Source organism: Sylvia atricapilla, chromosome 3 (assembly GCF_009819655.1).
Source record: "Sylvia atricapilla isolate bSylAtr1 chromosome 3, bSylAtr1.pri, whole genome shotgun sequence".
Classification (NCBI taxonomy): domain Eukaryota; kingdom Metazoa; phylum Chordata; class Aves; order Passeriformes; family Sylviidae; genus Sylvia; species Sylvia atricapilla.
Genome location: NC_089142.1, coordinates 87,254,998 through 87,272,579, shown reverse-complemented (window position 1 = coordinate 87,272,579; position 17,582 = coordinate 87,254,998). Strand labels below are relative to the sequence as shown.

General features: G+C 40.1%; 1 protein-coding gene across 1 annotated transcript in view; it reads right to left on the bottom strand.

Moving 5' to 3' along the window:
- SRBD1 (S1 RNA binding domain 1) overlaps positions 1 to 12,919 on the bottom strand; it is a 124,336-nt gene extending 111,417 nt beyond the window's left edge. Inside the window, exons 1-8 of the mRNA XM_066316089.1 lie at positions 12,726 to 12,919; positions 8,750 to 8,846; positions 7,408 to 7,484; positions 6,824 to 6,989; positions 5,530 to 5,880; positions 3,896 to 4,062; positions 2,597 to 2,714; positions 2,320 to 2,458 (exon numbers count right to left, since the gene is read on the bottom strand). Coding sequence (XP_066172186.1) covers positions 2,320 to 2,458; positions 2,597 to 2,714; positions 3,896 to 4,062; positions 5,530 to 5,880; positions 6,824 to 6,989; positions 7,408 to 7,484 — 1,018 coding nt within the window. The 5' untranslated portion in view covers positions 8,750 to 8,846; positions 12,726 to 12,919. The remainder of the gene's footprint in view (positions 1 to 2,319; positions 2,459 to 2,596; positions 2,715 to 3,895; positions 4,063 to 5,529; positions 5,881 to 6,823; positions 6,990 to 7,407; positions 7,485 to 8,749; positions 8,847 to 12,725) is intronic.
- Between the last annotated feature and the right edge of the window lie 4,663 nt (positions 12,920 to 17,582).

The following is a 17,582-nucleotide window of genomic DNA, read 5'->3' as shown; positions in this document are numbered from 1 at the left end:
TTATTTATTCTGTGGAATAGTTTTATATTTCCATTGTATTGTAGCAGGAGCTTGCACAACACTTTTGAGGTCAGGGTTTCATCAACTTCTCCTATGGAACACTGAAGTTATAAAAGTTTATATAGTCATGTCTTCAAAGACAAGAAGTTTTAAATGTCTTTGTATCTCTGGAGAGATAACAGAATCATTCAGGTAATTTCCAACACTAAAAGCCCATTCTCTCCTTCAAATGGCCAGAAGAGGAAGCACATAATTCTCCTTAGCAAAGGGATTGAATTCGACCAGAAGCCGAGATAATGAAATAAAACAGACATCTTGTATTTTAATTCAATATATCTAGCTCTGCTTCTAGCAAGAGTCAGTAATGAATGCTTCAGAGCAAACAGCAAGAATCCTAGAGCTGGCAGATGCAGCATTAACTGTCTTTTGCAACACATACTGCTGTTCACTCTGCTGCCTAATGGACAGCTTTATTTTAACAAGTTGCACAGCTCTACCTATTCATTGAACCCAGAACCCTGCTTCTGATTAGGTTATAAAGTTACCCACTATTAAAAAAAAAAAAAGAAAATAATTATCTATCTTGCCCCTCTTTAAGACAAGGAAGCTAAACTTACCTGCCAGAAAGAAAAAATAATGTGAGAAAAAGAATATATTATTAAATGCCTAAACTTCTAAGGTGTAAATTTTGGATCCTTACATCTATGAGTTACTGTTTCTTATGGTAGAAGTCATGTCAGAACACAAAGCTAAAGGAATTTGAAGACATGCATCATACTGAACACAGACTGAGACAATCAGGTAGATTATTTGAACGAGACAGCAGAGGCCCAAACAAGTTACAACTGGAGAAATAATCAGAAAGTTCCTATTCAACAAGCATCACTTTCATAGCACTTTACTGTGTCCACCAGCACGTGCTTGTGTAATAAGAGAAATTGTTCTTTTTAGTTGTATGCATGGTCAACAAAATTTTCTGGATAGCCTGCTTCTTTAACTTTCAAATGTCAGGCCTTGAAACATGAACTGCTAGCTTTTATCTCAGTTTATTTTTGGGCTAAGTTGAAAAACACTGAGAATTTAAAAGAACCAAATATTATAAGATTTGATGGAAACTTTTCTGTACTGCAAATGGCTCATTCCTTTTTAAAAACACACTCTGATCTCAAGTTGTATATACGTTGTCAAATTGGCTCTGAAGGTGATAAAAGTGACCCAGTTCATAGATGCATGTAACTTCTGATACCTTTTAAAGGCAGACCATTATATAAACCTAAGCAGCATTATTTTTAGCACAAAATTGAAAATAGGTGTACTGGTTTTAAAAAACTAATGTTTATGGTGCAACAAATAGCACTGCCTTCTGAATATACTCTAAATAATTCATCTGAACTTTTACAGTGAAGACTTTCTTTTGGCTCTTTAGACTGCACCAGAATAGTCAGATACATGGCTGCAATACACTGCTGTATGAAGTAATGAGATATGCTGAGATGCAGTAATTTAATGACCAGAATATTTGGTAAGTGATTTTCATTGCAAAATTAGCAGAATTTTTAAAGTAATATTTAAATAAACTGAAGTGTGAAAAGTACAAGTCAGCCTTACTAAGAAGGTTCACTACCATTATGCTAAAATTCAAAAAATTTGGGCAGGGAAGAATAGAAATACATCTCTATTTAAACATCATACAGAAGGCTTCAGTAATCTTCACATTTTATTGTCAGAGATTGCCCCCTACAGATCCACCCATAACTGCATTCACAAAGACACATAATTCTGCATTCTATATTTGACAATCATGCTGTTAAAACTTCTTGCTCAAATTTCAGAAATTACATCTTCAATCCCTACTGTCATTCAGACACAAAGACTCTACTGCTCACGCCTAATCCCATAGGTCAGTTTTTATTAAGATATGCTTTGCTGGGTGACATTTCCTTCAGTACAGAATACTAGCATAAACCTCTTGTACAATCAACACTGAATCGTCACAAAACAATTCAAGTATAACAATGGAAAGGTCTCAGGTGTGTGGTGTGGTTCTCTCTCTCTTACCAGTAAATACAGATCTCAACTATAAGGTCTCCAGATTTATGTCATTTCTATACCATAATTATTACTATTTACAATACAAAGAGAGAGGAAAGGCTGAAGAGTCATTAAATGTGTTAACATGTTACCACATATTGCTAAAAGCACTGTTGAATTGAAAATAGTTGCCTAACTTCCAACAACATCAGAACAATTAAAGTAATTTCCCTTTTAAAATATTTTGAGACATTTAGAACATTACTGCTCAAGAAGCAGGGCACTTACCTTTGGTATTTGGTCTAATGTAAGAAAAGAGATTGAGTTCCACAGGATTCTGCAGGAGGGACAGAGCAGCAGGTTCTAATCCCAGCTGCTTGGCCCTCTGGGCTTTGGTGCCTTTACTCCCAGTTTTATAAGGTGAAGACTTAAAAAGAAAACACAAAACCAATTATTAAAAAGCAGGGAAGTATTTCAATCATGCTGTGCACGTAACATTATGCACTATTTAGTTATGCAAGATTACATTTAAACTGTTCAATCTGAAAAAGACTAGAGTACTGACCACATGGTCTAATTCTTCCAAAGTTCTGCAATTTAGCAATCCTTTTAAAAGGCAACTGGATAACTTTCCTTCTTTCTTCAACTTCTGTATCATCGTATGTGTCTTTTTTGCAACAGTACTAAAATGCAAGAGATTAATGTTACCAGTCACATTTCACAGTGAATTAAAGTATCTATCGATTGTGACTTTGCCTATTACACTGCTGAAACTCTCTGAAACCCCCGAAAATTGTATCTTATGTTTATCTTCAACAAACCAAGCTCATAATCCAAAAGTTTCTAACCATTTCTCTCTCTTCAGTAAGTTCAAAACTGTATCAAAATATCCTGTGGTAGCTTTAAGAAAATTTGTCAAGTAACACTGATAGTCATTACTGCTCCACACATTTCTGTAATATTATTGGCCTGGAAGCCAAATAAAAAGGTCCTAGAATAAATCCACACTGATGAGCTCTTACAGATGCAGTTCATATCAAGATAGTTCTTCAGCAATAAGTACAGGCTACCAGATTTAAACTCCTGGGTCTTCAGTAAGATAACACAGGAGCAACCACAAGCAGCAGAGGTACTTTGTTATTATTTAATTACTTGTTCAGACGAGAACCCTCTCAGGCCACTTCCCTCCTTGGAAAGGACCTCTTGGTAGGGGCTAGCCAGGGAGTACAAGGAGGAAGACACCAAGTTGACAGAACAGCTGACCAGACTGTTCCTTTGCCATCTCAAGAACACAGGGCCATTCAAAAGCAAGATGGAATGAAAGCAGTCTCATCCATTGCCACAACAAGCTTTGCTGATCATTTCTTTCCTGCAGTGATCTGGGATAGTTTAACCTCATCTCCTGGTACACTCCAATCTAAGAAAGGCTCTCCAGTACACGTTTCCCTGATCCAACACAGAGCCAAGGGGCTCTAAGTGATTCTTTTTCTAAAAGTGGAGCTTTCATCTCATCATGCTATGTATTTCCAGTAATTAATTAACCATTAACTACTCTTTTAGTACACGGTTTTCAGTACAGTTTTAATAAACTGCAAAGAAATTAAGATGTTAGTTTTTCTTTGGTAATTAATAACTCTTAGATTCCTGGTTACTTAAAGAAAAAAAAAATAAGAAAAACCCAACCTCCCAAAAAACCCAACAAAACCCCAGACAGGTATCAAGAACAATTGATTTAAACTTTTTTCTTTATTAGTTCTTTTACAGCTGTAGTGCATACAAGGAGGTAAGACAAGGGACACAGGAGCAGCAGGGAGTTGTTACTCACCTCCCCCCAGAGCCCTCCTGGTGCTGTTGACTCACTCACCGTAGCTCTTCCAAGGCGTGCTGCACCTCCCGCAAGGCGTCGGCCTCCAGGTTATTGATGAGCTCCTTTCGGTACCGAGCAATGAAAGGAATCGTGTTCTCCTCTTGAAAGAGCCGGATTAAGTTTGCACACACCCATGGCTCAACATTGGTTATTTCTGACAAAGCCTGTCAAAGGAGAGAAAAACCCCAAACACAACAACCAAGCACATTTAAGAGATTGTAGATTCCTTTAAACAGCTGCTCATTCAACACTCAAAGCCACCCCCAGAACATTACACTGGCCAGCAGAGACTACTGTCCTCCCTAAGACAGGATGCCAGGCTTCTCATGCATCCAGCCACCACACCCAGTAATTCAGCAAGACATGCAGCAACCAATGTTTCCAGAAAACTGTAACCACAGTAAAAAATGCAGGAAGCAGTACCACTTGGGGAAAAAAAAAAAAAAAAGACAAGGAAGAAAAAACCAAAATTATAAAACAAAACAGAAAGACCATAAACTGTACACAGCAACTCAGAAAACTTGGAATTTTTTTAAACCAACACTGATATACCTCATGGTTCAGCTAAACAAATCCTGCAAAGCCAGAGCCGGACCAAATCCCAATCAACCAATAATAGGAAACTAGCAATATTCCTGACAGTTTCGAGGCAAACCAAGCCTTGCAGGGTTAAACATGATTATGTACATGTTTACATGTACCAAAAAAAAAAAAAGTGTACATGTTTAGAGCTTTCTAAAGTTATAGTGTATCAATATGGAATCACTGACACCCTATACAAGCAGCTTATCTTAGTAACATTTCAGCCATCATGACTCTAGTAGTTACCATAGATGGCTGATACAAAAGCCTTTTGAAAGTTTCATTCCAAAGCCTAAAAATATAACAACACCTGCACAATCATATTCACTCCTTTCAGAGCACGCACAAGGATCAAATTCTCCATATGTATTTCCAGCAATATGTGAGAAAACCCACAAAATTTTACAGCTTTCTTAAGCAGACTGTACTACAAATGATGAATACAGTATGTCCCACCTATTCTCATTCTATTCATATTAAAATCTTCCATGATCATACCCAGGCTTCCAGCACAAGAGTTATGCTAAAACTGCCTCCACCTGAACAGCTTCAAAGTTAAAATCCTACAAAAACAAAGATGATATCTCCCTCGTTGTCACTGTTGTGTGAGGAATGCAAATCTCCTTCCTGATGGAACCATAAATTGATAAACACTCTCAGATGGGTCTCTGGAACTAAATGATCCACACTGACTAGATATTAAGTTGTAAAGCTGCACACAAACATCCCAAATGTGTCAGCAACCCTTCCTGTGGGAGTTTCATTTGAGTACATCCACAAAAAAACCCCATGTGCTCATACAGGAGAACCACACAAATTGTCACAGGCAAGCTTTGTCCTAAGGACACCCAAAGTCACAGATATCAGAATGATGTAAAAGTTAGAAGTTTTAACAGTTACCAACCAACACCTATATTTATACACATTTTATGACAACCTTAGCAGGGGTTAAATGACTACTTAGAATCTTAACATACAATTTCAGTCCTCTGAATTTAATTATGCAGAAAATAGTTTCATTGGCACCTCAGAAAAGCAAAATCTCATACCTGTACAATATCCCAGTTCATTTCAAATTCTTCTTTTATTTTGTTGTCTCCCAGATTTTTAACTGGCTTTCCTTCAGGACATGCATTCAACTTAATCTTTTTAGAGGGTTGTTCATCAAATGCAAACTCCTCCTCGCATTTCTCTTGTTTCACTGCAGGAGCACTTGTTGAAGGTTTTTCATCACTCACTGAACTGTTTTGGTTTTTCCCTTGGAATGAATTTATTTCCATTTTCTTAGGCACTTCTGGCATTAGATTTAAAGTTTTCGGCTTAGTGCCTGCATTTTCCTCCTTAGGTTTTAGAAGTTGCATTTTATTATCTTCTACAGGTGCAATAGGCAAGGATACATCCTGCCAAAGAGACATTAAAACCATATTAAACACTGACTGTTACAAAGTGGTTCAACATTTCATTTTAACTCTAAAAAGACTTGCTACCAGACATCATTTTCCCAAGTAACGTCTCTAGCAGCAAAATGCCAAGCCACATTTCAAATTACCTGATTTCTATCTTGCATGGAGAAAACAATACAAACACACAGAGGAGACCTCTGATTTAGATTAAAAAAAAATTATCCTGTGAAGAATTTAATAGGACCTTCCTTCAGAAGACATTGATCTACAATCTTTGCCTCCATTCATGTCGTCAAAAAAGGAAACAGCAGGGCAGAGAAGCACTTCTGAGGTGTTCAGTTCCCAGCATAGGAACTGGAACTGAGATCTGGTCTGCCAAGATACAGTTTAACAAGCCACACCTTCTTTACTGACCTTCCCCCGGGATCATCTTCAAAAGTCAGGACTGGCTTCTGTCATGATGTGATCTCAGATGCTAATAGCTGACAGAAATATCTAATTTTCAATACAACTACCTTTTATATTAATAATGAAACTGTAATCCTTACTGGGTTGAACAGCCATGCACGGAAATGTAAGCACAGGCTGCCTGCTTTTTGTGGTACCCAGACAGTGAAAAGTTAGAAGACATCAAAGGTGCAATACCAAAACCAGAGATCTTACTGAAAGAGAGGCATTTATTTATTTACATTGTTGAAAGATCTCCAGAGAAAGCCACATCCTATTATCATTGGCCAACATTTTCAAGGAGGACCTTTAGATCATGGACACTTAATGCAAAACAAAGCCATGTTTATACAACATACTGAACATTCACAGGAATAGTGGAATTGTATAAGCTGATGAGACTCAGGCAACCAAATGAACCAGAATCAGAAAAAAATGTTCATGTTACTTCCCAAGAGCAGTAAATAAATGTCTCTTGCTTATAGATACTCACCATTTCCTCTTTTATTGCTACCTTCTTGACCATCTTCCTGGCCACAGTTGACCGTGCAGGAGCAGCTTTTTTAGTTTTTGCCTCAGTTTTCTTTGGCAAACGAGGTCTCCTGGCAATTTTGCTTTTTGGCTCCCATTCCTCCTCTTCCTCCTCTGATTCAGAGGTCCTGAAAAACAAATGAATCAACAATACTGCTTATGAGAATAATAAAAAAATACATAAGCAAGCTAGTCTGAGTGGGTTTTGGCATAAAAGAACATGAAGAGGAAAAAATTAACAGAAAGGTAGAGAGACTCAACAGATACAGGTCTTACACACTGTTGCAGAGCTAATGGCTTAAACAATCTCCCAACTTCTATAATGTATAAACACATCATACACATGATTCTGTTTGGAAAACTGGCAATTCACTGCTCATGTTTCTTCACTGTGAGCATGAAGAAGCCCAAGTAATTTGCATTTTATAATTGAAGTTTTATACATGAAAACTTCTTAATCAACTTCTCAGAAATGGAATGTTGCTCTTATGCAATTGCTCATGCTTAGCATAAACGTTTAAAAAATTGTAATAAAAACAATCTTACGAATTAAGAAATGAAGGTAGTTCTTCTGATGTAGGGGCTTTGGGTTCAGATTTCACCCTCCTTGGTAGAGATGACATCTGAAACAGAGGAAAGAAGAGAGGAACATAACACTGGTTGAAGCTGAATTCTCTTCAGCTCACTGTCAAATGTGCCCTAATAATGTCTTCAGCAATCACAAAAGTTTCCTCTAGAGCAAGTTTAGCTTAATCAGCATGCAAGAATTTGGGCCACAGCAGCACACATTCAACAATCTTTTCAACTGAGCAAACAAATCAGCACTATAACCTAACTACCTTTCTCTTCACATGAAGGTAATTATTTGGCTTGCATGTAAAGCTGTTCTGGCAAAAAGGGACTGGTTCTCAAACATTTTTTGGGTGTCACATGTAGTATGCCTGTCTTTCCTCCATCCATTTAAAAAGCATAGCAAATCAAATTAAAATCTAATAAAGTGAGCTCACATGTGGTTTTGATGGGACAGGACAAGGCAACTGTCCATTTTCAGCTAGATTTTTACATTTTGAGACTATTCGTTGCTTGTATGCACAATGAAAGCGATTATTTTGAATAAGCTGCTCACTGCAATACAGAAAGTCCACAAAACAACTACCAAGAGTAAAAAACAGGAGGCACATGTTTTCTCCTGACCCAAGATTCATACCTACAATAGCTGTATTTCAGTTAAACAGTTACATAATTTTTGTGGTTGCCATATATGATTATTGACATTCATGGGCCCAGTCTTAGTTTAAAAATGTTAGGTATCCTCAAAATTCTATCTGCCAGAAAATCAAAATTTAAAAAACTTAAAAAGCAAAAAAAAACCCCTTGTAATTAATTTCAATTCCTACAAAACTCAAAAGCATATTTTACCTATATCTGGTACAATTTAATCATTCTTCATATTTTCATACCTTGACCTTTCATCCAGCCTTACCACTGCAATGGGAACATTAAAGTCCCATGTTTGCACTATATAAACCAGATAAGCATTTTCCAAAGTGCCATTTAATTCAAGGGCAAAATGCCCTTTAATCCAGCTTCATTCTGGCCTCTGTTCAAGCACTAGAACACACTTGTTACTGATGACTTTCAGCAAGCTTTCCTTGTAAAGGAGCACAAAAATTTAGGTGACAAGTTTTCAGCACTGCAGTGGAAGGAGCAGTATTGAGGCTCACATCAAAAAGCACCGTTGGCTCACTTGCAAAGCACCTTCTTGGAGCTACCATCTTGATCAGTAACAGGTCAGCATTTCCGTGCTGTTCCATTATGTGACTGGCTGGAACACGTATCTACCACAGAAAAACACAGACCTCCAAAGAACAGAACAAATATTACTCACCTTATCAGCTTCCCAAGTGCCTTTTCACCGTCAGTTCCAAGATACCCCCAAACTCATTCAGTCACTCTGCTTCTTTGTGTTCCTTTGCTCTTTATACCTGAACAGTCATTATCACAGTTATGAATTAATTACTTATTTATTCACATTACTTCAGAGGCATGAAAAGAATGTTTCCATTTTTATATCATAATTCAATGCGTGAATGGGAGATATAAAAAACATTAAACACCAAGATTTCCAAAGTTAGGTAACATTCAAACCGGATGGATCTCTGATCCACTCTCTTGAAGGCACTGAGACACTTCATGCTTCTTTCCAGCTAATCCAGTGAGGTGAGTATTCTAGGAAAGTGATCAGTTTTTAAACACTCTAAACAGCTTCTTCATGGGTAGCCATTAAATCACTGCAAGAAAGAAGGAAAAGACCAATATAGGTGTTCTCTCACCTACGGTCAGCATTGTCCCTACTGAGTAACACCACTCTAAATACCCCTGCCAGTTTGGAACACTCAGCATATACCATGAAAGTTCTGGAGCCTGCCCAGAAGCCCAGGTAAAAGGAAAATCTTATCTGGAAGGTCCCTTTTTTTACCAGCATTCCCCCCTAACCTCAAGTGGCCAAGGGTCTCAAAATATCTCAACATTTGTGTCATTATATTAAATGAGATTATGGCAAGAGTAATGCTCACTTTATGAAGTTAATTGCACTTCCTGACACCCAATACTGGTGACCTATCTAAATCTCCATAGCTGCAGAAGAATCAGAGATGAGCTCCTTAGCAATTCTCCATGAACAGCCAAGAGTTGTAGTCAGAAGCTAAAATGGAGTTCTACAGTTGAAAATAAAAGTCAATAGCAAAAAAGCATATGTACAATAAATATCAAGCATGGGGTATCACAAAGGAAAAAAAAAAAAATCATATTTCCACTGCAAGGTGGGGCCAAACTATAACCACCTCCCCTTCTCATATGAATACAGCAAACTAACTGTACTTCATATTTGTAGAAAAGAATCTTATAGCTATTACATATATAGCTTTTATTTACAATTTTTTTTAATTAGAACCCACAAAAGCACTTCTTGTTTAACTTCAAATTGCCAGACAGCTGTCTGCTAAATTTTCCTCTCGAACTGCCTTTGCTGGGGTGTGCAAACACCTACATTTTATGACTAAGAAAAACAGCCCTTCTGTGATTCACTGTAGAGGGGGAGGCAGGGAAGAGGACGAACAAGAAACAAGTCTAAATGCCACTGATGATGAGAGATAACTAATACAGAAAACAAGCTTGGAGATAGTCCCTGAAGTGAGGCAGGAAAACTCAAAAAACAGGCAAAGCAAATACCGTAAAGCTCCACCTGAGGCATCTACAGCACTGACTGCCTCACAAGGCACTCAATAAGCTACTGCCAGCTCCTCGCCCCGCTTCTGTGGGGATACAGTCCCCACATCTCCTGCCTCCAGTGTTGAGCAAACAGGGAACAGCTTTAGTCCCCCTCCCACAGCACACTGGGATCAACCCAGTGTGAAGTTGGCCACTTATCTCCTATTGCATTTTCCAGGAAGACTGGCCTCTGTGGGAAAACTGCCTTTAACACTTGCTTCTCTGTCAGCTCCAGTTAACCATAGTCCAAACTCCTGCTGGCTTCTATGCCAATGTAGAGGAAAGAAATTAGAGTCCCTTCTAAATCCAGAAGAATCCCACAGCTGTGGAAGAGCCTACTACAAAGCTGAAAAATTAACAGTAACCTATTTATTTATACCAGTCAGGTAATTTTCCCTTACCGTGTCTGTGTTCAGTTTTGCTGTACCTTATCACAGACATATCACAGATGCTTACAGTGCTTGGTATCTGCTTATCAGCTGAAGGAAGTAAACATGCAGTATCCAGAATTGTGCACAAGTTATCCAGCCACTCTGTTCAGGATTTCACCAGCTTGCCAACTGTCCTATATGGAACTTCAACAAGCTCTGTTTTAGCAGCTCTACTCACACCTGAGGCTAGTAAACTTCTGTCCAGCAACCTTTAGCTATCACATCTTTTCTTATTTTATGTACACTGTCAGCAACCTTTTAATTGCTGGCAATGCTGTTCTTTAAGAAAAACAGTTCTTACTTACCTCACCAACAGTATTTACTTCCATGGCAGGTAAGATGAACTAGGCCCTGGAAACTTTGGCCTTGCCCACATACTTAAGCTCCTGGCTGCTGTTTCATTTCAAATCTGTCTGTGTACAGATTTGTAGAGTTTTTGCTTCTGTAAGATAGGTTGAAACCTTACTGCTGAACCTTCACACTAGACCCTTGATCCTCTGTTCAAGGGAATCAAAACTCACCTCCTTTTTCATGTCCCAAATGACAGCATGAAGCATCATTGCTTGAAACACACTCATCCATCACTAAAGCCTGGCTTCTTCACAAAACTCAGCAGTTATAGCATACTCCTTGAAAGTACTTCCCAGGTAAAAATTAAAGAAATTCACAAAGCTATTATGCTGTCCAGTGAAGTAGAGCTGAAACTATTTAAATCATTGCTATTGTAGATAAATATATTTGCTAGGTCCACTCTCAAAATAGTTTGCCATCAGTTTTGTTGCCAGTTATTTTGTTCCCACACTTGCCACTTCCATCCTTCTTTTGTTCCCACCACCACCACTTCTATTCTTCGCATCCAGTACAGAGCTCCACATCACAGTCTGAATGGCTGCAAACAGTACATTCTCCCGCCTGTCAGCTGCCCATTAAAATAAGGGAACTGTAGTTTGGGGTCAGGCCACAAGGAATAGAGACTGACCAAGTAGCTCTTATCCTTTACTGTACAGAATTTTAACATGGGTATGCACAAAAGGAAGGAAGTAATAATTTCTCTGGTCTCTCTCCCCAAGCAGGTCTAGGCTGCACACAGAATATAAGCAGATTGAGGTTTAAAGATCTTATTATGTTAAGGAGCAATCCAAATCTCATTTAGAGACTGTGTTCTTTTCAATCTCCCAATCCATGCAAAGGCACAACCCATTAAAAATACATTTCTTCCTACATGAATCCCAGTGGCATAAGCAACTGCTTACAGAAAGAGAAGTTTAATAACAGATTAAAAGTAATTATTTAAAAAAATTCTCACTCCCCACCACCATTTGCCCAACCCCCCCAAAAAAACTCTGCACTAGCACACACCTCTTTTAAAACTCCATAAGTAGAGCAACAATTTTCAAATTCAGAAATAATTCAAATAGATTTTTCTACCTGAAGGCATAGAATTAAAAAAATAAACAAATAAACCCAAACAAATCCAGTAAACAATCAACCAACCCAAAACACACCACCATCACAAATACACTTGAAAATTAATTTCATGTCAGTAACTGCAAAGAGCCCTGTCCAGTTGAAAAGTACATAGAAACTTCTGAACCTCTTTTCCAGTTAATACAAAGCAACACATTCCTCACAAAAAAGGGATCCCTCTACACAGGAAGCTCACCAAACTTCGCTCTACAGCCTCTGCTTTTCTATCACAAATAAACCAGCAAGAATATTAGAATTTTGCATTTTAGCTTCTTAAGTCTAACAATACTAGCCAAATCAGCATTTATAAGATGAAGCACCTGGGGCAGGACAAAAGGAGCACTATATAATCTCATGTGATAAGGGGATTTTGGACCATTGTTAGTAGAAGCAGAATGGCCCATTTCCGTAATTATAAGGAGATTCTCAACAGGTTGATTTTCCTTGTCATTTTAAGATACCTCAACTGCATTAGATAGTTGAGGTATCTTAGATGAGATGAGGTATCTTAGAATGTTAGATAACATTCTAAGGAAAAGAAAAATCAAAATGTGAGCATACAGTCAGCAACAAGGGGGAAAGATGCTATGCAGGCCAATGGCAGGGACTTGTACAGAAATTTTTCTGTCTCTCCAGGTTTTTATCCTGGAGAGATAAGTCAGCTGAGTTGTACTTCAAAATATAAATCCAACTTACTGTAATCCTCTTGAGGTTAAAACCTTGGAGAACTCCCAGACACTTTTGCTCAGAGAAGCTACTGCAGACTTCCAATGACCTTTCCTGTACAAAGCCAGTCAGGCCTACCTGAGGAAGGAGTTGCAGACACAACTTAGGAGCCTCCAGCACTAACTGGAAAATTACAACCACAAAGAAACAGAGAGACATACAGGGTACACACATACACCAAAACAGTCCTCAAAGCTAATCAGAGAGAAAAAGGTGTAAGAACCAGTAAGAACACCACCTGTTCTTACTGTTTTTACTTCCACAAGTACCATCAAAAAGACAAAGCACAAAGATTGTGCATCTAGAAGGTGCATTGTATCTCATGCCTGCTCCTATAAGTAGCAGTACCACTGAGGAAAAGGAACAACCTGTGGTATGCAGCACCCCATAAATAAATCAGGGCTGCCCAAGAAAGGGAGGGCACAAGCACTTTTCATGCATTTTCCTTAATCCACTTATTTCAAACCACCTATGAAGACATCCAAAATTAGGGATAATGCTTCTGATGCAGCAACAGACAGCTACATCATGCGCAGTCACTCCTTTTCTCCAGGCCACTAAACGAGCCCCAGAGAAACACATCCATCATCCTTGTTCATTAAACGGGATGTCTTCACTCCCAAAGGGATATGGAAGACACACACCTTTTCTGGATGGATAGAACCACAGTAGAGCTTATCACATCAAAATACTCATTTTGGAAGCTTGGAGGTACAAGGGGAGACGAGAGCAAAACACTGTTTGATGCTTGGTGACTTACTACCACGCCAAATCATTGCCTTTCGGCCCAGAAACGCGAACGAGATGAAAATACACTTTATGTACTTCAAAGCCCTATTCTCTCCCTGGAGACGGCCTGATTTCTTCAGCTATATTGACAGCGCTCAAGAGGAAGGGCTAACAGAGCTAAATGTCACCCTCGCCGCCCGGGAAGGGTAGAATCAGCTCCGTGGGAGAAGCAGAGGAATGAGCCACCTCTCAATCGCCCTCCTGTCCCTCCCGGTGTCCCGCCCCAGCCCAGCCCGGGCTGCCCACCCGCATCCGCGGTCCCGCTCATCCCCTGGCGGGGGTCGGGCGCCTCTCTCCCCAGGCGGAGGGCGTGGGAATGCGAGGGGAGAACAGGCTCGTTTCCTCCTGAACCACCGAGACAAGAGCGAACCCCTCGCTTGCCGGGCGCTGCGGCGTGGCACGGATGGCGCCGGGGCCAGCACGGCGCCGCTGCCCGCCCTGCTTCACTCCCGGCCGGTCCCGCCGAGGGGCGGGAGGCTGTCCCCGTCGTTACCCCCTGCTACCGCGTTTGAAAGGGCCGCCAGCGCGGCAATGGCGGACTCGCCCGCCCGGCGCGCCGCGGGGAGGAGCAGGAAGGGGCGGCACCGCCGCGCCGCAGGAAGCGCGGCCGGGCCGGGGCTCACCGCCCCTCTCACCGCCCCTCTCACCGCCCCTCTCACCGCCCCTCTCACCGCCCCTCGCACCGCCCCTCGCACCGCCCCTAACACCGCCCCTAACACCGCCCCTAACACCGCCCTTAACACCGCCCCTAACACCGCCCCTAACACCGCCCCTCGCACCGCCACCGCCTCCCCTCAGACCGCCCCTCACACCGCTCCTCACACCGCCCCGGGAGCTGGGCGGGAGGAGGAGCTGAGGGCGGGCGGCTCCGCGACTGCCGCGGGGCGAGAGCGTCAGGCGCCTTTCACTTAAACCAAAGACAAAGAGCGGCGATGCACGGATGTCCCGGTTCGGTTCTGGGTTAATGGGAGCTCGAAAGGTGTTGGCCGAGAAGCAGGGTTTTATCACAGGGGTCTTGGGAAGTAGAAGTCATCGTTGTGTGAAGCTGAGATACTGCGCCAAAGGTGACTGCAGGAGACGCAGAAATAAATACACGCCATTTCAGCCCCCGAAGTAGATAGGAACATGGAGATCCCAATATGCATAGGATGCTCGTGTTCTTCACCCAAGCACACTAAAACTTGCATTGTTTTTCCTTAAAAGAGTTTGAACACTAGTGCTAGAAAAAGTATCCAAGTGTTAGCTGCCTGCCTTAAAATTACATCTAAAATTATGTTCCCCTGCAGTCTCTTCACCTATTCCTTTTGCATCCACGTCTTGTAAGTTAGTGTTCAGCAAGGATCCTGTGAAGTCCATATCTCATGCAAAAAAGTTTAATGGGTGCTGGCTTCTGGAGCCATCACCAGAAGCGTGGAACAAGCACTCTGCCACATTAAAGCCGCCTTTCGAGCTTCCATTACCCTAAAAGGTCTTCTGCTTTGTATCATAAATATTTGTAACTTGTGGTCATAACTACGAGCCAGCTGTCCTGCAGCCTCGGAACAGCAACATCTTAAATGTAACTAAGGTGCCATAAACTTAAATAATTCACAATTTTTCATCTTCACTTTATAATAAATGTGTGTTTAACAGTCTGGAATGGTTTTAAACACAATAATGTTCAATGCAATCTCTCTCTTTGCATGGAGTTTACCTGACCTCTTCAGCTTTCAGAGGCCTGGCGAGAGACTTATGCACGTACTTGTCTTTATGTATGGGATTGTACCTCTGGTGCCAAATCTTCAGCTGATATAAACTGTCAGAGCTCTGCTCATTTAAATAGGGCTTGTGATTTACACAAGTTGAGGATCTGACTCACAGCCCTCAATAGGACTGTTCACATATTTAAAGGTAATCAAGTGTCCAGGTGTTTGCAGGCTCAGAGCTGATTTACCTGGAGTTTTGTCCTAATAAAAGCTGAGCAAAGAGTAGTTTAGTGTAATACTAGGTGAATAGGGAGCTTGAAATCATGTTAGATCATCAGTTTTTCGGATGAAGCATTGTAATTTCTAATAGGAAAGATTCTGATTCCTTATATTTCAAATCAGATTCTACTCTTACGCCAAAACAGCCTTTAAATAAGTATAGGAATTCAGTGCACTAGTTAACTACGGACAAAAATTGCAGTTATAAATACCTTAAAAGTCATATTTAAAGACTTGGTCTGATTAGATTTTGTAATACTTAGAGTGCGACTTTGTGCAGAATATAAAAATACTGCCTGTGTCATCTGACTCCTTTGATGCACTCCATTAAAATTCCTATGTCTAAGTACATATCATGCAGTCAACTTTACTTCTCTACTATTAATAGTTTGAAATTAGGTCGCTGTTCTTGTAAGGATAGGCTAAGCCTGTACAAGTGATTTAAAAGAAATTACCCATATATAAATGTTTGGGTTCCTTTCTCATGCTCGCCTACAGGGATACGGTTCCTTATCTATAATCAGTAATTTTTCTGTCTGTTCTGGCATATGTATTCTATGCTGGCAGGTTTTTGTAGATTTGTTTATAGTGACCCCTGCTGCAAAAGATTAAGACTGACGTTTCTCTAAGCCTTTAAAAAGACATTTACCCAAGTATTTCTGAGTTCAGCACAAAAGAACCAATCAGATGTAAATCCAAGTATATAAAATTTGAAACTCTCTAATCTGGATGATTTTCAGTAAAATTAGTTGAATCATAAAACAGGTTTTCCTCTCTCACATGCGTGGGATTTACTTTTTAATGCAACACAGTATAGTTGCAAAGTAAAATGACTTCTCATTTCCTAAAGGTAAGGCTTGTTCTTTGTGTTACTGTTCTTTGATAAGGGCTAGGCTTGACATCAATAAATCAATGTTTCAACTGCTACATGTAAATGTTCTCAGAGTTCCACTCAGGAAAGCACTGCTTCTGTTTATCTCTGTTCAGGATAGCAAACTAGTTAAAAAGCAGATTAAAGCATAGGACTAAGTTTAAACACAGATTACCCCTCTTGTTTCAGAAGGACTTAAGCATCAGCCTATTCCAGTATTGCCCTCAATAAAATGTTTTCTCAAGCTCAGCTTTAGAACCTTCAGCAAAAGGTATGTGTATGGGTTTGTCTACAAGAAAAAGATCCATGTGTGCTCTATGCTGGGCAAAATCTGTGCAGCCATAGCTGGTGAAACACTTTAACCTCAAAACTAATAGGCCCTGCTAACAGAGCTGCAGCTTCAAGCTGCTTCATCCTCCTAGCACTCTGCAAGCTGCACAAAATAAGCATCTACTTGCTTGTGAAAGACACTCGAGGTATAGCCATGGCAAAACCTCACATCTGTATTTATTAGTGTAAATGTTATTGTACAAATACATGTGTCTGATATGTTTTCTTAAAGCTGTGTTTAAAGAGTATTATTTAGGCTGCAAAACTAAGAAAAAAGCCATGCTTAGAGCTCTCAGTGTAATCTTTATACTGCCCTTTGTGCAAATATTTACTGATGAATGGAGACATCCCATGGAAAACTGTGAGACCAGTGTAGTAAAATAACAGCAAAGAGGCAGAATAAAAATCTGATGAGCAACCTGGATTGTCTCTTTCCCCCCTTCACATTGCACTCTCAGTAGCATTCTTACTGAGTGCAATTCTACACATCTGATAAACAGGTAAAAGTTAGATTGAGTTGTCCCATATCCTGTATTACCAGTGAGGATTGAAACCTGTGTCTTTTCCACAGTAGCCACAGTTCAACATAAAGCCAGTGAAACTTGTAATTTTAATGTAGGGTGATGGATTATGGATCCTAACAGTGGTTGGGGGACGAAACTCAGCATAGCTGTATCTTATTCACTTTTTCTAGGATTTGGAAAATTTACAATGTTGCAAACAATTTGCCATTGGGGGCAGATGCCAGATTACTTATGCTGTGAGAGTGCAGCCTGGTTCTTGGCCATGTTGCACTAACATGCTGAGGGTCATATGGTCTGTGCTCAGGTTTCATACAGAATGTAATCCATACTTCTCTTTCCTACCTCAGTG